This window comes from Culex pipiens, chromosome 2 (assembly GCF_016801865.2).
Source record: "Culex pipiens pallens isolate TS chromosome 2, TS_CPP_V2, whole genome shotgun sequence".
NCBI classification, from domain to species: domain Eukaryota; kingdom Metazoa; phylum Arthropoda; class Insecta; order Diptera; family Culicidae; genus Culex; species Culex pipiens.
Window position 1 is genome coordinate 47496011 of NC_068938.1, and position 20308 is coordinate 47516318.

Below are 20308 nucleotides of genomic sequence, written 5' to 3' on the forward strand. Positions count from 1 at the left end.
ATCGCTGTCATTTTTAAATGAAATTATCACAATAACGAGTGTGTGTTCGTGTGTAATAAAATGCTTTTTCCACCTCGCATTATCTCGCACTGCCAGCCAATTGAGTATCATTTTCCCGAGCCTGGCTCGTTATCCTCGGTCAGAAAGCGCGAACTTCAAACTGCCACGGCTACAGCCGATTTACGATGTTTTACATTTTTATTACCGGTACGTACATAAATACTATCGCAACAATAAGCGTGTGTTCTTTTCACTCTTGGGTTTTGGTGTATGTGTGAATCAGGGTATGTGTGTCTGAACATTGGATGGTTTGTAGTCTGAAAATTGCATAGAAATAAATTTTTGATGATACACATAAAATACTTTTGCTTCTAGAATGTCATAGGGACAACATGGGAAACGTAAAACTTGAAGGTTACTGAATTTTTATTTATTTTTCTTGGGTTGCAGGTGAAAACTCGAACTTTTATTCAGGCTTGATTTAATTTAATTTGTAAATTTGAACTCAATTCACCCAAGTCTCTCTTAACCCATCATTCAGGGATTTTCAAGCTCTTCTGCATGGTATTATACCTTTACCCATCAGGAATAAAATATGTTCGCGATACCGGTATACGTTTGTCCTGCAACGCTCCTACCACATCAGGGAACCCATTGGATAGACCAGACCAGGAGAGAGAAAGTCACATTTCACCAGTGTTTGAAACGGCGGCGGTGCAGTCATTGTTGGACGAGGAGAGTTGGGAGGCAATAAAAGTTCATTGCGCGTGCCATCGCCAATGTCATTTGGAAAAAGGGGTTTGGTTGAGGAAGCAAGGAGGGAAAGCTTTCGCTTTTTCAGCTGATTCCCAGGTTCAAGGTAGCCAATGATTCGAAATCCAAATGTTCGCTTAAATTGATTTAGTATTGAAACAAACAAAAAAACTGTATTATTTACGGTACAATGAGTTCAACAATAGCTGCACTATTTCCACTAATGTTCCCTCAAATGAGTGGTATTGTCATCGAAATGGCCAATACTAAACCAGACTGGCCTTTTTTCAATCAACCGGGTCAGCTCTCCAGCCCCATCCCAGATCCCACATTGGCAGACGCATAAAAGCATAGATTCAGCAGTTTATACGAATGTGAGTGTGTGCACACGTTCCGAAAGCGTGTTCCATAAAACCAGGCGAATCTAATTATGATTACTACGTGTTGGTAATTGAGCTGTTTTCCCTCCCCTTCAACCCAATCTTCAAGTGGAGGGATCCCGCACAGGATCGATTGGCCAAAAAATGGGAAACCTCTTGCAGCAGCATCGGTAAATCGTTGTACTTCTGACATAATTTCCAGCTATGTGCTAACGTGGGCAAAACTAATGTTTGGAAAACGGGCACCATCACTGCGTTATCTGCGGTGTGCCCGCAAATTGGCAAACTGCATGCTACCGTGTGGGAAACCCGGAATTGGCTCCAGAGTATTGAATTATTTTTGCCTTAAAAATACTGGAACGAAATTGTTATTAAGAGGCATTAGGTCATTGCAGATATCATTCAAGGTAAATGTAAAAGTTTATCAGAATTGTGGACTCAAATCAAATTTTCATAAGTTGCAATACAGCAATTCCCCTCGAAAACAGCATGATTCGAAAAAAAAGTTCTCCGATCGGGAGATTTTTCTGGGGGTTCCTTGGCCGAAATAATTAGACCCGTATTTTTTGTTTGCCCATTAGGGTGACAAATGGCAATTTTCGTCATTTTTCGCAAAAACCACTTTTTTCAAAAAATCATATCTCCGCGCCATTTCATCCGATTTTAGCTGTCCTAGACGCAAAAGAAAGGTGATTAGTTTGGCTATTTGGAAAAAATAGTAAGAAGTTTCAAAAATCTAGCTTAACATTTGAAAAGGTCGTATGAAAACTTAAAATGCTGTTTTGAAGGTCTCGAGACCAAAAGGCCTATGCCTAAAAATATTTTTATCGGATTCCTCGGACAATTTCACAAAGCATATCAAAAAATGGTGAAGTTATGTTTTCAATACTCTGAGATACGATTTTTTGAAAATAAAAACTGGGTTTTTCGACGCACCACGCGCAAAAATGGGAAAATGACGAAAACGGGAAAAAATCGACTTTTTTCACTAAAACTGCGATAACTTGAAAATTTCAGCGATGACCTATACATGTTAGGGTACCAAAATTTTCGTAATTGAAATACGCAACTTTTGGTACCCTAACATGTATAGGTCATCGCTGAAATTTTCAAGTTATCGCAGTTTTAGTGAAAAAAGTCGATTTTTTCCCGTTTTCGTCATTTTCCCATTTTTGCGCGTGGCGCGTCGAAAAACCCAGTTTTTATTTTCAAAAAATCGTATCTCAGAGTATTGAAAACATAACTTCACCATTTTTTGATATGTTATGTGAAATTTTCCGAGGAATCCGATAAAAATATTTTCAGACATAGGCCCTTTGGTCCCGAGACCTTCAAAACAGCATTTTAAGTTTTCATACGACCTTTTCAAATGTTAAGCTAGATTTTTGAAACTTCTTACTATTTTTCCCAAATAGCCAAACTAATCACCTTTCTTTTGCGTCTAGGACAGCTAAAATCGGATGAAATGGCGCGGAGATATGATTTTTTGAAAAAAGTGGTTTTTGCGAAAAATGACGAAAATTGCCATTTTTCGGACCACCCTAACACGGCGTAGGTCACCCTAATGGGCAAACAAAAGAATACGGGTCTAATTATTTCGGCCATTAACCCCCAGAAAATTTTTGAGCCCGATCGGAGAACTTTTATTTTCGAATCATGCTGTTTTCGTGGGGAATTGCTGAATATAGGTTGCAATAAAGGTCGAAACAAAATTTTGTATGTTTTTTTCCCATAGATCATAAAATACCGTAGTTTTTCGAAAATACTCAAATTTTCAGAATTTTCAATATGGGTATCGAACGAATTGAAATTTTGTATGCTTTTTCATTTTATTAGAGTTTTAATTGGAAAATACAAAAAAATACATAATATCGTATTTTTTTTGGAAAACATTCAAATTTTCAATAAATGCAATTAGGGTTTCAAACGAAGCGAATTTTTGCATGCTTCATACATACATTCCAATTGTGTTTGCTTCATACAAAATTTTGCGTCATATTGCATTTTTTGAAAATTATAGTATTTTCGAAAAATACGGTATTTTGTGAAAATTTGTATAAATAACTAAAAAAAGCTTAAATATAGTGAAAATGCATACAAAATTTCGCTTCGTTTAATACTCATGTTGCATATTTTAAAATTTGAGTATTTTCAAAAAACTACGGTATTTTGTGAAAATTTTAGTATTTTCCAAAAAAATCTCTTTTATTGTGAAAAAGCAAACTTTATTTCACTTCGTTTGATACCCATATTGCAAATATGAAAATTTGAGTATTTTCAAAAAAATACGGTATTTTGTGAAAAACTATTTTCTAAAAAATCTCTTTTAATGTTAAAAAAATCAAACCAAATTTCACTTCGTTTGATAACCATATTGCAAATTATGAAATTTTGAGTATTTTCGAAAAATACGGTATTCTGTGAAAATTTTAGTTTTTTCCAAAAAAATCTGTTTTAATGTAAAAAAGCGGACCAAATTTCACTTGGTTTGATACTCATATTGCAAATTATGAAAATTTTAGAATTTTCAAAAAATAAAATTTTGAGTTCATATTTTACTTCGAAACTGAAGATTTTCAAAATCTATATTCTTAGTAAAAGCATTGAAAATTAAACCTGATATGGGTGAATTAGGTCGATTTTAGAATGATTTTAAAAATGAATAATCGTTCATTATCAGCGATAAGATTATCGCCGATAGAATTATTGAAATAACGATAACGATAACGATAGATCCTCGATTATTTTATCGTTAACAACCATGTTAATTTTGTTGATTTTGCTGATTTTGTTGATTTTGTTGATTTTGTTGATTTTGTTGATTTTGTTGATTTTGTTGATTTTGTTGATTTTGTTGATTTTGTTGATTTTGTTGATTTTGTTGATTTTGTTGATTTTGTTGATTTTGTTGATTTTGTTGATTTTGTTGATTTTGTTGATTTTGTTGATTTTGTTGATTTTGTTGATTTTGTTGATTTTGTTGATTTTGTTGATTTTGTTGATTTTGTTGATTTTGTTGATTTTGTTGATTTTTTTGATTTTTTTGATTTTGTTGATTTTGTTGATTTTGTTGATTTTGTTGATTTTGTTGATTTTGTTGATTTTGTGGATTTTGTTGATTTTGTTGATTTTGTTGATTTTGTTGATTTTGTTGATTTTGTTGATTTTGTTGATTTTGTTGATTTTGTTGATTTTGTTGATTTTGTTGATTTTGTTGATTTTGTTGATTTTATTGATTTTGTTGATTTCGTTGATTTTGTTGATTTTGTTGATTTAGTTGACTTTGTTGATTTTGTTGATTTTGTTGATTTTGTTGATTTTGTTGATTTTGTTGATTTTGTTGATTTTGTTGATTTTGTTGATTTTGTTGATTTTGTTGATTTTGTTGATTTTGTTGATTTTGTTGATTTTGTTGATTTTGTTGATTTTGTTGATTTTGTTGATTTTGTTGATTTTGTTGATTTTGTTGATTTTGTTGATTTTGTTGATTTTGTTGATTTTGTTGATTTTGTTGATTTTGTTGATTTTGTTGATATTGTTGATTTTGTTGATTTTGTTGATTTTGTTGATTTCGTTGATTTTGTTGATTTTTTTGATTTTTTTGATTTAGTTGATTTTGTTTATTTTTTTGATTTTGTTGATTTTGTTGATTTTGTTGATTTTGTTGATTTTGTTGATTTTGTTGATATTGTTGATTTGGTTGATTGATTTTGATTTGGTTGATTTTGTTGATTTTGTTGATTTTGTTGATTTTGTTGATTTTGTTGATTTTGTTGATTTTGTTGATTTTGTTGATTTTGTTGATTTTGTTGATTTTGTTGATTTTATTTTATTATTCCTACTTGATGTTTCAAACTAAGGAAGTAGAAAACCCATCGATATAAAAACGCTTCTCTAAAGTGAATCTTCTCGGTTAGGCATGTCTAATTTCGTCCAACATCCGCTATCATCCGGATGGTAACCGAAACGAATCTTACCTTAACATCGTCAACCCGTAACATTGAGTAACTAGAAAAAATGCTTCTCTGTTAACTTAGGGTTAAGTGAATGTTCGCACACATGATAGCTTTTTTCCCTCTTCGTCTTCAAGATCAGCCAAAGGTTTTGGCGATAGTTTCCCTTTCTAACCGGGCTTCAGGTACCCATTCACTTTTCCAGTTTTTCGAGTGGACATTAGGAGAAGAGTTTTTCCTTTTGTGCACCGTCAGAGCACACCTGAAGTGGACTGAGTTCCTTAACTACCATGCTCAAGGAATCTTCAAGTAGCGGTGGCGAAAGCGATATTCGGAACCAACCGAAATCTGCGACGGACCTGGAAAAAATCGAAAGTTCAACGACACAGCAGCTCCTCATCCACGCTCATGGTTTTAGTCCACTAGAAAATACGTTGCCACCCCTTGTCACTTAACAGATCATCCCCCCGAAGAGGGGCCATTTCTGAACACCGTTCCGGGTGGGGGTCGCTTGAAACTAATTTGGATTTATTATCGTCGCCACTGTCGTCAGCCATTTCGCCAGTGAAAAGAAAAGTGTGAAAACAATGTTAATTGGTTCTCAACAGTAGATGCCGGGTGCTCTTTTCATGAACATTGGCCTGAGGGGGGACAGACTGACTGGAAGCTGCGGAACAAATTTGGTGCACTTGAGAGGCAGGTTCGCGATTCGAAACGGGTAATTGGGCCCGGTGTGGGATTTAATGTGGCCACCACACTCTGGGAACGCTTGGACAGTCGGCGGTGGCTTCCCAGGACGGGGGACATATTTTATGGCAGGGTGCGAAATTTATGAGTCATGCGCTGTAAATTTGATCAGTGGATCGTTACATTCAAACCATATTAGTCTCCCCATCAACTTTTTTAGTATTCTTTAAATTGTTAAATTAAATTGTTAATCATTGGTTACTATTTTCATTTCAACCAACCGAGTTCCAAAACAAATCACATGCTCACGAATAAACACGCCAATTTAAATCTCCGCCATGTATCTGGATACTGATCTTCGCAATTACCGAAAATTTGACATCTAAATCACACAGATCCTAGCCTCTCGATACTTTCCACACTTATCCACCCAAATTAGTCAATTATTCCGAGATCATCACAACAGACCGTCGAAAGTCTAATTTGCTGGTGCACGTACAGACCCACGCGCCCAATTTGGGGTGGGAGAGCTCGCGTTCGCATTTTGTAACGGCATCGCACGTTTACGATAACAACCGCACACAACAAAAAATATAAGAAAATTTCATCAACTCCTAACAAGTCCACGCCGAAGCACCCACTTATGTAACACAATTGATTTGGGGAAAGAAGAGAAGATTTTTCGCGAGGAAAAAACAAACAACAAAACTCCAAACTAACTGCAGCTAACTATGTGCTACCTCCAAGTCCCTGAACAACTGCAGCATCCACAAAGCACGCCCTGGACCAGACCGAATTTGGTGTACAGTTACACAACTTTTCCTTGGAGTGATCATCCCAAAGGGGAGCCAGCCAATCCATCCAGATCTGGAGCACATCGAATTTATATAATATCCGCGGTGGGGGCCAAAAATGGTGCTAAACCACATTCAGTGCAGTGTTTGCTTAGTCTAAATAGCTAGAAATTAAAATTTTCGCCTCTCCCGCCAACAAGATGCAGGAACCTGCTGGGGAAAGATTCAAATTCCTCTCCACCTGACCATCCGTCAGGTTTCGGGGGCCAGAGTCCGGTAATGTGTTTCGAGGGAGAGCCAGATCGGTCGAAGCAACAGGCCAAAACAAAAGCGGTTGGGAAACTGTAAAAACAAAATCTCATCGCACCTTGGCCAGAAGAACCTACATTTTTGGGGAATCGATGAAAATTGAGATGTTGTTTACGGGAAAAGGTAATTGAAAATTGAATCAAAACCAAACTTGCAATTTTCCAATCAGCAAGCTTCATAGTACTTGTTTGCGAAATCACTTCGAGATTAAGTCTGTCTTTTGTGATAAAGTGATTAAGCAGGTAATAATCAATTTTTAGGTTAAAATCACAAATTTAAGAAAAAAGAAAATAAAAGCTGTCTATAAAATGTTTGGAAGTTAGCCTTTTTGTGAAGGTAAAAGAATTTTCATTGCGAAAAAATATTTTATAATTTCATAAGTTGAACCTTTAAAAAAATATAAAAAATAACTTGATAAATGTTTGCACTAAAAAACGATATCACTTCAAATGTCGGTTCTGCATTGTACACCATTCATTTTAAAAAAAATATCATTTTATGTTGATCGTTTTTGGTAGATCTTATCGAATATTTGGAAAGTTCTTTCAACTACCGTAAACCGGGGTGACTTTGATAGGATTTCAATTTATTTTTGGAATATTTTCCAACTGGTAAGGCTTGTCTTGAGATTATTATTTTTAAAACATGTACTGGGGTAGCCCACACATGGTTCGTATACCATTTTTGAAAAAAAGTTTTTTCAATAGTGTTTTAAAAAAAAGTTACGTTAAAAATTCTTATTTTGAATTCCGGGGTGACTTTGATAGTCATAGTTTTTCTTGTTAAAATCAGAATTCTCGATTAAATTTTCAAAAGGCCCTATCTGCATAGGAAACCCATGAGGGATAGGTTGTTTTGAAAATTTAATCTAGAATTGAGGTGTCTAAACTTTATTTTTACGTCAAATGTAACATTACTAAGGTTGCTAATTTAGTTTTCTAGGAAAAAATCAATGTTTATATTTAGTTAACTAAGTTTATAAGCTTTTTAACAAAATACATATAAATTTTAGGTAAAATTGTTTAAAAGTCAGAATTTTGCCTGAAATTCGTTAAAACTTGTTATGTTTATAAAATTATCGATTAATATTGCATTTAAAACTGAATTGGGTCCTAAAACGAAGCTTAGATTGCTGATATTATTGTTTACAGCGATAAAGCTTATTTTTCTGAGTACAATGACCCTTTGTACGACCACAAAGAGTTTAAAATGGATATTTAAATCAATTTTGAAAAATTAACCTCGCGGTCCTTCTTGACAGAAAAGCTCCTACTTGACAGCTCGTTCCAAGGGGACCATAGTTGATCCATCGAAAAAATGATGTCTTGCCAAAAAAAATTTTGCATTAAAATGAAAAAAATGATAAGAAATGGGTTTTAATCGTGTTTTTAACCGTTGTACATAAAAATTGACATAGGGCTGTAGTACCCAATTAGAAGCAAAAATCAAAAGTTTTCACATTTTATATGAAATTTGTTCAACTGGAAATGCCTATGAAACAAGAGATTTTTATTTATTTATGTTTAAAAAACACATAATATTTATTATTTACAAACATATTCAACCTTCTCCTTGTGGAAAATTGTCCAAAGAATCCGAAAATGCATTCCGTTTTCCGATTCAAAATTATGTTCGTTGAGAAAAACATGACACTTTGAGAAGATTTAAATAATGTTTTTCATCAACATTTTCTTAATTATAGTGTGAAAAGTTTTTCTTGAGGTACTTTGAACACTTCTCTACCACGGACAGTTTAATTCTAAACAATTCCGTACGTATTTAAGTGTACTCTTCATTTTTCGGAAAAATCTCAAACCTATCAAAGTCAACCCGGCTATCAAAGTCACCCCGTTTTAAGGTACCTTTCAAACGATGTATGCAGAGGGGACCATAGTACGGTCCCACAATCCATTTTAACCGGTCAACGGCAGTCTGGAAAACTATTATAATACTGTCCCTAAAAGCTAAGATCTTATAGAGTCCGAAAGCACGAGGTATTTTTTACATAAGCAACAAAGGAGAACATATCTGATAGCTTTTGTTTTCAGGCAAAAAAAAAACATTTCTACAGTTTTTTAAAGATCCTATAAGCTATTGTGTTTCGAATGTTTATGTTGTCACAGTAAAAAAATGTGTAAATTTGGAAGGTGTAATTTCGGAAGGTTGGATATTACCTCTTTTATGATGTAATTTTACCTCAATTTAGACTGAAAAAGCGACGTTACAACAGAAAAGTGGTATAATTACACATTTTCAGAGGTAAAATTACACATTTTTTCTAACAAAAAGAATGTACCCCATCCCAGATGTAATATTACCATGATTTTATTTCTGTGTAAAGTCTCCTTTTGGAACGAGCTGTCAAGCGACTTTCAGTCAAAAAGGCTGCTTTTTCTTAAATTTATTTCGACCAATTCATAATTTAAAAATTGCAAAATATTTGCTGATTATTTTAGCTTTGTTTTATTTATTTTTTTTATACAAACTTATATATTTACTCTTTAAAAACTTATATTTTGGGATGAATAATGTGACAGTTGAAAAATTACAAATGATTATTTCAACGTGAGAAAGGCAAAAACACATATTCAAAAATATTCCTTGAAAATTATCTTTAATAAACTAAAAGACAAAAAACTATTATTATAACTGTATTCTTTCGTTGAAAAAAGCAGAATCATTAGTTTCTAATCTGTTTCTTATTCTTTCTTATTATTTAGTCGATTTAAAAATAATGTAAAAAAGTATATTTGTTTCATTAATGTTTTCATAATTTTTTACTTTATTTATGTCTGAATATTCGACAGTAAATTTTAGCTTTCAGACCAGAACTTTGGGTCAAAATAATTTATGAAAATTTGGAAGTTTTTCAATTCATTCAGAGACACAGCAACAAATTTTAGTAAAGAAAAGTTTGATAGCCATAAAATGGCCATTACCTTGGAAAGATTTTGGTTGCCTTCATACACACTAGGATGCCCAGACAAAATGAATATAATGAGTTATGTTAAGCAACCATGCTAAATTAGAGCAAATTTGGTTTGTTGTTGTTGTTGTTAAAAATTGAAGCTTTTGCAAAATTGTCTGATCTTTTCAATAAAAAATATTGCAAAACTAGCTTAGCTTAGCTTATGAAAAGGCCTTAAAATAGATTATATTCTTTCTTTTATATTGTAGACCAATTTTTAAAACTTTTAAAATATTTTTACTGAAATGATCAGAAAATTTTGCAAAAGTTTTAACTTTAACATATAAACACTTAGAGAAATTATTTTTTATCGATTCAAATTCCTTGTAATGCTGTATCTCAGAAACTAGTTGCACAATTTTCAAAGTTCAAGAGAGAAAAGGATAGGAAATTTTCTCAGCTCTTCAAAAAATATTTTTTTCGGATGTGTTCTTGAAAGAAAAGAAATATACTTTAACCCAAAAACTAATTTGATGTTGCTTTTAAAAATGTTTTAAGTAACATTTATATTATATTTGGGTAATTCTCCGCCAACTCACACAGCAGTTGCCCCGACCCCTCTTCGATTTGCGTGAAACTTTGTCCTAAGGGGTAACTTTTGTCCCTGATCACGAATCCAAGGTCCGTTTTTTGATATCTTGTGACGGAGGGGCGGTACGACCCCTTCCATTTTTGAACAAGCGAAAAAAGAGGTGTTTTTCAATAATTTGCAGCCTGAAACGGTGATGAGATAGAAATTTGGTGTCAATGGGGCTTTTATGTAAAATTAGACACCTGATTTGATGGCATACTCCGAATTCCGAAAAAACGTATTTTTCATCGAAAAAAACACTAAAAAAGTTTTTAAAATTCTCCCATTTTCCGTTACTCGACTGTAAAATTTTTTGGAACATGTCATTTTATGGGAAATTTAATGTACTTTTCGAATCTACATTGACCCAGAAGGGTCATTTTTTCATTTAGAACAAAATTTTTCATTTTAAAATTTCGTGTTTTTTTCTAACTTTGCAGGGTTATTTTTTAGAGTGTAACAATGTTCTACAAAGTTGTAGAGCAGACAATTACAAAAAATTTAATATATAGACATAAGGGGTTTGCTTATAAACATCACGAGTTATCGCGATTTTACGAAAAAAAGTTTTGAAAATGTTGGTCGTCGTTGATCATGGCCGTTCATCGTCACCCGCGACAGACACGGACGACGAAACAAAGAGAAACGCAAAAAGTAACTTTTTCAAAACTTTTTTTCGTAAAATCGCGATAACTCGTGATGTTTATAAGCAAACCCCTTATGTCTATATATTAAATTTTTTGTAATTGCCTGCTCTACAACTTTGTAGAACATTGTTACACTCTAAAAAATAACCCTGCAAAGTTAGAAAAAACACGAAATTTTAAAATGAAAAAAGTTGTTCTAAATGAAAAATGACCCTTCTGGGTCAATGAAGATTCGAAAAGTACATTAAATTTCCCATAAAATGACACGTTCCAAAAAATTTTACAGTCGAGTAACGGAAAATGGGAGAATTTGTAAAACTTTTTTAGTGTTTTTTTTTTTTTGATGAAAAATACGTTTTTTCGGAATTCTGAGTACGTCATCAAATCGGGCGTCTAATTTTACTTAAAAGTTCTTTTGACACCAAATTTCTATCTCATCACCGTTTCAGGCTGCAAATTATTGAAAAACACTTCTTTTTTCGCATGCTCAAAAATGGAAGGGGTCATACCGCCCCTCCGTCACGAGATATCAAAAAACGGACCTCAGATTCGTGATCAGGGACAAAAGTTACCCCTTAGGACAAAGTTTCACGCAAATCGAAGAGGGGTCGGGGCAACTTTTCCCGATTTCGTGTGAGTTGGTAGAGAATTACCCATTTTCCAAAATCACTATTTCAAGGGACTGACACAATATGTCTGTTTTAGTGCCTTAAATATATAAAAATCAAAATATACCTATTTTAAGAATTCAGTTTTTTTGCTTGTTCCTATTTTTTTCTGAAAAGTAACCGACATCTTTGCCGAAGACACCAAATCGATCAGAAAATCCCTTCTCAAGATACAGAATTTCATACATTTAAATACCCATTTTGTATGACCAGTAGCGAGGCTCACAGATATATGAAAACGACAAAAGAGTGCCTCAAAAGGAATTTACAAGCCCCAAAAGCTAGCCTGAAATTTTGAGCACATCTGGTTGAAGTTTAGTTGTTCCTGTCTTAACTTGAAGTTATAATGGAATTTCATTAACATTAATTTATTTATTTTCCACTTTTTAACTCATCTTCGAGAAAGATTTCCTATGCCAGGATTTTTTTTCTTTTAGGTTTTTCATTTCTAGAACATTGCAAAGCTAGGAATTAATTCCGGAAAGATATAGGTAAACTTTTAGAGCACGAAGTAATTTTTTTTTTACACTCCAAAAAATATCCTGTTTAGCGATGACCTATAGTTTAGGGTACCAAAAGTTGCGTATTTCAATTACAAAAATGTTGGTATCCTTCGCTGAAATTTTCAAGTTATCGCAGTTTTAGTGAAAAAAGTAGATTTTTCCCGTTTTCGTCATTTTCCCATTTATGCGCGTGGCGCGTCGAAAACCCCAGTTTTTATTTTCAAAAAATCGTATCTCAGAGTATCGAAAACATAACTTCACCATTTTTTGATATGCTTTGTGAAATTTTCCGAGGAATCCGATAAAAATATTTTCAGACATAGGCTCTTTGGTCTCGAGACCTTCAAATCAGCATTTTTAGTTTTCATACGACTTTTTCATATGTTAAGCTAGATTTTTGAAACTTCTAACTATTTTTTCCAAATAGCCAAACTAATCACCTTTCTTTAACGTCTAAGACAGCTAAAATCGGATGAAATGACGCGGAGATATGATTTTTTGAAAAAAGTGATTTTTGCGAAAATCGACGAAAATTGCAATTTTTCGGACCACCCTAACACGGCGTAGGTCACCCTAATGGCCAAACAAAAAAATACGGGTCTAATTAGTTCGGCCAAGGATCCCCCAGAAAATTTTGAGCCCGATCGAAGAACTTTGTTTTCGAATCATGCTGTTTTCGTGGGGAATTGCTGTAAGAAGAGGTAAAAATTAAAAGAAACTATTTTTGAAACTCTGGTTTTTTTTTATTGTTCATTGATTTAATTATCATAGTTTTAACACAATAGTTAATTGTCAAATATGACTTTGGAAAAAAAAAACATTTTTTTTGCTCTTAAAACTTTTTACAGAATTTATGCTGTATACTTTCACAACAATATTTGTTTTAGATTTAAACGAAAAAAATCATAAAAAATCCTTGCAGCATTGGTATTTCCTATTTCCCAAAACGTTCAATTCACAAACGCGCTAAATACAGTTCAAGCTTTCAATTACGCACCTTCATGCGGCTTTATAAACTAGATTCCACCGCAACAGAACTCGATAAAGATGTGGTGATAGGCGGATGAAAAATTTGCGCCCAAAATTCAAGATCATAAGCCAGTTAGAAAAAAACGGGAAGGAAAACTCGAGATGCTGCAACAATTCGGCGTGCTCTAATTATTCGCACCTTTCAATTGAGATGTGTGTGTGTGCTTCCCTCTCCATTCAAGGAGAAAACGGGAGCTATCCGGAACCATTTAATGGTTATTATTACGCAAAATTTTGCAACAATACTGAAATCTAGAGCGGCACACATACAATTTTTTGCCATGATATAACGCTGAAGGTCTAAACTGTAATCTTAGGTCTCAATTGCGGCTCGTGCAGGGAAAATCTGGTAGATTCAATGGTTCATTACATTTCTAATGAAGTATGAAATTACAGCTTGATCCCAACGGAGCACCGCTCCTCAATTAAAAGCACTAAATCGGTCACTAGGATGCATTAAATCGCAATTGTATCAGATTACATTTCAAACTTGATAGTTGTTTAAAGTTATTTCATATTGTATTTCTCAATTTAAAATATAATAACGCAATCGTTCAAGTCACCATCGCACACACTAAAAAATTAAGTTTTCCGCTCATCAACCTCGTCAATCAGTGACAGTCACCTCGCAGCGCAACGGTCAACGATCACGGTCATCAAAAATGCGCAACGCTTCCTCGCTAACGCTCACCTGCGCTTCAACAACACATTTCACTACATCTCTTTATCACGTTTCTTCTTCAACCATCATCGTCGCGTCGTCTACGATGACTCTGCGACACAACATTGATCGTCTTCGATGCACTTCTTCCGAAGCTGAAGAAACCGACCAAGACGACGAGATGCTGCGCAACGGGCTCCAGAAAGAAAGCAGCTCGAAACCTCAGTTGATCTTCACAGCCCATTGAGGAAGGTCGTCGCGCTAGCTCAAGTGATCGTGCGCTCTCTCACTTGACGATAAGTTTCTCGCTCTCGCGCGCGCGGTCTTCAGCGCTCTCTCTTGATCGTTTGCTCTCTCCTTCGTGAAAGAAAGTGGTGTTCCTGCACGACGACAACGACGACGACGAAGAGGTTGAGTGCGGGTGTGCGCGAGCGCGCGCGGAAAAAGAAAGTCGGGTACCTTACCTACCTTACCTTACAGGCTACCTGAAGAGAGCGTCTGAGTCGGTTCGGGTTGGGTATCCACCAGTGCTGGGGCCTTAACATACCCCTTGCTGCCAGCTGCCAGCTCAAACTGTTTCGGGCCGTTTCGCGGACTGGTTGTGCTGTCCGTACTTTCTTTTTTGCGCTCCTCCAGTACCTGACGGTGGTGGTGTTCCAGCAAATTCGTGGAAGTTGTCTGGACGTTTGAGGTGTGAGCGCGCGCGCGTACGCGATCTTGCGGTTCTTCGGCCAAATGCCAATTATTCAAATTTCACAAGTTGGCCCGTAAACACCTGTGTTCGCGAGAGATTCATTTTGGATTGTGTCTGCCGGAGAGGCCGTTCTTCAGCTGTTGATGCTGTACGATGCGCGACTAGGCCGTGGAACAAGTGTGTTGATGTTGTGAAGACTTGAGTCCGGCCAACCCCGTTAGGCACTAGAGAGATCAACGTCGATCAGCCGCAACAGCTCTGTTTCGGTAGCCGCGAGATCGCGCGACTTCGATTCCGGGAATTCCCCGCCGGAACCTGCTCCGGATTCCGGTCTTCCAGTGTGCGAGAGTGCGTGCGCAGGAGAAAGTGTGTGATGATTATCGTGCAGTGTCGACTTCAGACCCGATAGCAGTGTCCCGAATGGAATCGAGTTCAAGCAACTGAACAACGACACAACACCACCAGGAAGAGTCGTCAGCAGTTCTGACAGTTGGGTCGCCAGAACCAGGCCACCCCAAAGCAGTGTATTCAAGTGCGTTTACCGGTGTTTCAAGTGTTCAGTGTGAGTTTGTGTGTGCCGCAAAGAAACGGCAAATTTTGGCCCGAAACATCAACACACCTCGAAGCAGGGGAAGCACATCAGCGCTTCGGCATGGTGGCGAACGTCAAGTGGCGGCGGCCAATACTGGCCGCGATTCTGCTGCTGCTGCTGCTACAACTGGCCACCACAACGGTTCGCGGAGTGAACGGGCTCAGCTCAACTGGTGAAAGAGGTGAGTGTGAAGAAATTGCACCTGAAGAACACTATGCAAAACACAGCCGGTCTATGAGTTGGGTGCAGCCCACCCAGGAAACAAAAGGTGGTGGATGCATTCGCGCGGGTTTGTTGATGTTTTTGCTGTCAGAAGTGTTGTTGGGATGCACCCGGCGTTCGCCGTATTGCACCGGGTAACGGAAAAGGAAAAGTTCTTTCTCCGCCGAACGGGATTCTAGCGGAATGGTGTGTTTTTGAAAGCAATAAAAAAGCCTGGACACAATGTAGTTCCAAAGGCAGCAGACCGAAGAAACAGTGTATTAAGTTGCACAAAAAAGTGCAAAAGTTACAAATTATAGCCTTGCCGAACAACGTTGGAGCAAAAATTCACTAAGTCGAAAAAAAAGGCTAGCAAAACCAATCGCAACAAATCCAAAGTATCAAAATGTTCAAAATTTGAGAAGCTTGAGAATTTAGCAAAGATGTTAAGTCCTATTAAAAAAAAATCGCAATTTCAGCACATTTTGTTTTAAAAGACTGAAACTATTGCATAACCCAGGCCAATTTGTTCACGTGTGGGGTATAAGCAAAAGTCAATATGTCTATGCCTTTTAAAAAATGTAAAACATTTTCAAAGTTGATAAAAATAATAATACAAAAATCTATTAATCTGGTCAGATAAAACGATTTTTTTTAGAAATTCTCTTCATGTGATTTTACTAACTTTTTCACGTTGAATGTGTATTTTAGATTTATGTTTAAATTAAATCAATTTTGCAGATTTAATATTCAAATTTTAAAAACTTTGTTTTGTGTTTTACTTTGGATTTGGTGTAAAATCGGTTTTACACACAGATTTACTTTTTTCAATGACCTTAGGCCGTTGCAAATATTTTTCAAAGTTTATGTCGCCTTCCCCCCTTCCCCTTCAAAGTTGGCCTGAATAATCAGGGGGCAAAAAAAATATTTTTTCGAAAAACTTCAAAATTTTAATGAAAATTAAAGTTTAATCTACTGAAAACCAGTTAAAATGCATTTTCCCGTGTTTATAATCATATTTAGCATGTTTGAACTCTTTTGAAAACATTTTAAATTTTCATGGTTTATATAGATAAACCACGTCAATAAAGAAATCTAAAATTAAACTTAGGGCAGCGAATGACCATGAAGGTTAAAGCTGCCAGAAATAAATTAATTAACAACAACAAGAAGATTAAACTTTTAATCCGACAAGAAAGCAAATCAGAAGCACTTCTGTTTTTCTTGTTTTTTTTTTTTTTTAAACTTTGCTGTTTTTTTTCTGAAGAACACCATATCTAAATCTATAAATGAGCATGAGCATGAGCATGAGAGACCACCCATGGTTGTCCTTCTCCGTTGCTGAACAGGACCGTAATATCCTATCAATACAACTGACCATACGCTTAAACGATCTAATGGTGTTTCCCTTATCAACAGCATGTATGAATGCGTTGAAAAGATAAAACATCAAGATCATTAAAACTAGATCTGAAACAAATAGGTTACAGTCATTGGCCACCAACGGCGCCCGCCATGTCAGTTTGTAGATCTCGGGGGGATTGGGACGGGAATGTTAGTTAGCACAGGTTGCTACAAAGGGTGGGTTCTATACGATATCCACACCCCCACGTGTGCCGGAAAACTACTTCTACTTGGGATTTTGTTAGTGGGAAAGGGTAATGGCCAGGATTCATCATAAAGGATGATGATGCGACCCAATAATCAATAAATTTTGTTTAATGATGTGATGTATTATGCATTCTCAAGGCAAACAGTCGAAGGATGCGGATGAGATTATTCCCGGTTATTTGGTTTTGAGTTTAGCATAAATGATTCAATCTTAGACAGCCGGCTGTGGAAAGATAAAACCAAATGTTGAAACGAGCGGCTGAAGAGTGACGGGCACCAGTTTTCTGAGCTGAACGAAATGAAACTTCCTTCCATTTTCCGTACGCTAAAAAGCTATATTTTCTTAATTAATAACAAATAAAGTTCACAAGATACAATTTACTCACAACTTCGGTGTCTTTTCACAGCTGGAACGGATTCTCGTTCCCAGCTGCGCCCGTGCTCCCGCTTGCTTCAGTTTGTTTTCAACTTCTGATTCTTGCCAAGCGACAGCACGGGCACCTGCACAAAGAAACACAAACAAAGACGAATGACGTTGAACAGGGGGCTGCTTCGGACGCGCTCCGTCGCAACACTCCCCCCCGTAAAACTTCTTCCTTGCCAAAGCTTGAGTTTTACGCCTAGTCACCGCGGCGCGTCCTGAAGATGCTGTGCTGACCTATGGTACTGCTGACGTCATCTGCAACTTGGAGCCGATGAGCACTCTTCGTTGCGGGGTCGCCTGTTGACCTCCGTCTGACACCCGTGCCCGACCACTTTTGGCTCTATTTATGGGCCACGGGTGATCACTTTGTCACAACCCCCTTTGCAAGTCCTTGCCTCACCGACTCCATTTTGTCACCTCGTTTCGACAGCCATTGCACCAGCCTTCAGTGATTGCAGCTCTTCAGCAACCGCTCCGATTGAGAAGACGTCCTCGTGCCACTGTCGCCGCGCCTTTCCCGCTTCCGATCGTGGTCGTAGGCCCCCGAACTCCGGCCAGTCTTGTCGAAGTTCTTTTTAGTGTTGAAACGAGCGGCTGAAGAGTGACGGGCACCAGTTTTCTGAGCTGAACGAAATGAAACTTCCTTCCATTTTCCGTACGCTAAAAAGCTATATTTTCTTAATTAATAACAAATAAAGTTCACAAGATACAATTTACTCACAACTTCGGTGTCTTTTCACAGCTGGAACGGATTCTCGTTCCCAGCTGCGCCCGTGCTCCCGCTTGCTTCAGTTTGTTTTCAACTTCTGATTCTTGCCAAGCGACAGCACGGGCACCTGCACAAAGAAACACAAACAAAGACGAATGACGTTGAACAGGGGGCTGCTTCGGACGCGCTCCGTCGCAACATGGTTCCCATACCGGGAATCGAACCCGGGCCTTCTGGGTGAAAGCCAGATATCCTAGCCACTAGACCATATGGGAACCATGTTGCGACGGAGCGCGTCCGAAGCAGCCCCCTGTTCAACGTCATTCGTCTTTGTTTGTGTTTCTTTGTGCAGGTGCCCGTGCTGTCGCTTGGCAAGAATCAGAAGTTGAAAACAAGTAGCACCTTCCCGCCTGTCTCAACACCAAATAAAATGCGAAAACGCGAAACCGCTCGGACCGAAAAACACACAATCGGGGGGAAAAAAGACGGAAACGGCAACGAAAATCCGGCTTGCTGACCGCGACGCGAACCGTTCAAATTCTCCAAAGCAACTGTCAAACATCCCGAAATCATCCGGGTCGAAATACACACACAATCGGGGGGGAAACAGAGACGGAAACGGCAACGAAAATCCGGCTTGTTTACCGCGACGCGAACCGTTCAAATTCTCCAAAGCAACTGTCAAACATCCCGAAATCACCCGGGTCGAAATACACACACAATCGGGGGGGGGGAAACAATCGAAATACACACACAATCGGGGGGGAAACAGAGACGGAAACGGCAACGAAAATCCGGCTTGTTTACCGCGACGCGAACCGTTCAAATTCTTCAAAGCAACTGTCAAACATCCCGAAATCACCCGGGTCGAAATACACACACAATCGGGGGGAAACAAAGACGGAAACGGCAACGAAAATCCGGCTTGTTTACCGCGACGCGAACCGTTCAAATTCTTCAAAGCAACTGTCAAACATCCCGAAATCACCCGGGTCGAAATACACACACAATCGGGGGGGAAACAGAGACGGAAACGGCAACGAAAATCCGGCTTGTTTACCGCGACGCGAACCGTTCAAATTCTTCAAAGCAACTGTCAAACATCCCGAAATCACCCGGGTCGAAATACACACACAATCGGGGGGGAAACAGAGACGGAAACGGCAACGAAAATCCGGCTTGTTTACCGCGACGCGAACCGTTCAAATTCTCCAAAGCAACTGTCAAACATCCCGAAATCACCCGGGTCGAAATACACACACAATCGGGGGGGAAACAGAGACGGAAACGGCAACGAAAATCCGGCTTGTTTACCGCGACGCGAACCGTTCAAATTCTCCAAAGCAACCGTCAAACATCCCGAAATCACCCGGGTCGAAATACACACACAATCGGGGGGGAAACAAAGACGGAAACGGCAACGAAAATCCGGCTTGTTTACCGCGACGCGAACCGTTCAAATTCTCCAAAGCAACTGTCAAACATCCCGAAATCACCCGGGTCGAAATACACACACAATCGGGGGGGAAACAGAGACGGAAACGGCAACGAAAATCCGGCTTGTTTACCGCGACGCGAACCGTTCAAATTCTTCAAAGCAACTGTCAAACATCCCGAAATCACCCGGGTCGAAATACACACACAATCGGGGGGGAAACAGAGACGGAAACGGCAACGAAAATCCGGCTTGTTGACCGCGACGCGAACCGTTCAAATTCTTCAAAGCAACTGTCAAACATCCCGAAATCACCCGGGTCGAAATACACACACAATCGGGGGGGAAACAGAGACGGAAACGGCAACGAAAATCCGGCTTGTTTACCGCGACGCGAACCGTTCAAATTCTTCAAAGCAACTGTCAAACATCCCGAAATCACCCGGGTCGAAATACACACACAATCGGGGGGGAAACAGAGACGGAAACGGCAACGAAAATCCGGCTTGTTTACCGCGACGCGAACCGTTCAAATTCTCCAAAGCAACTGTCAAACATCCCGAAATCACCCGGGTCGAAATACACACACAATCGGGGGGGAAACAGAGACGGAAACGGCAACGAAAATCCGGCTTGTTTACCGCGACGCGAACCGTTCAAATTCTTCAAAGCAACTCGAACACCATATCTAAATCTATAAATCTCAATTAAGTGTTCAA

At 37.8% G+C, this 20308-nt stretch overlaps 1 protein-coding gene, 1 long non-coding RNA gene and 1 other non-coding gene across 3 annotated transcripts in view; 1 reads left to right on the plus strand and 2 right to left on the minus strand.

Moving 5' to 3' along the window:
• Positions 1–14183: 14183 nt before the first annotated feature.
• The window catches only part of LOC120422499 (serine protease filzig), a 112072-nt gene continuing 105947 nt past the window's right edge, over positions 14184–20308 (plus strand). Inside the window, exon 1 of the mRNA XM_039585953.2 lies at positions 14184–15390. Coding sequence (XP_039441887.2) covers positions 15270–15390 — 121 coding nt within the window. The 5' untranslated portion in view covers positions 14184–15269. The remainder of the gene's footprint in view (positions 15391–20308) is intronic.
• Positions 17252–18343, minus strand: LOC120422516 (uncharacterized). Its single transcript, XR_005606144.2, has 3 exons — positions 18167–18343; positions 17408–18113; positions 17252–17354 (listed from the first exon to the last, which is right to left on the minus strand). It is a non-coding gene; the product is annotated as an uncharacterized LOC120422516 (long non-coding RNA).
• Trnae-uuc (transfer RNA glutamic acid (anticodon UUC)) lies at positions 18358–18429 on the minus strand. Its single transcript has one exon. It is a non-coding gene; the product is annotated as a tRNA-Glu (tRNA).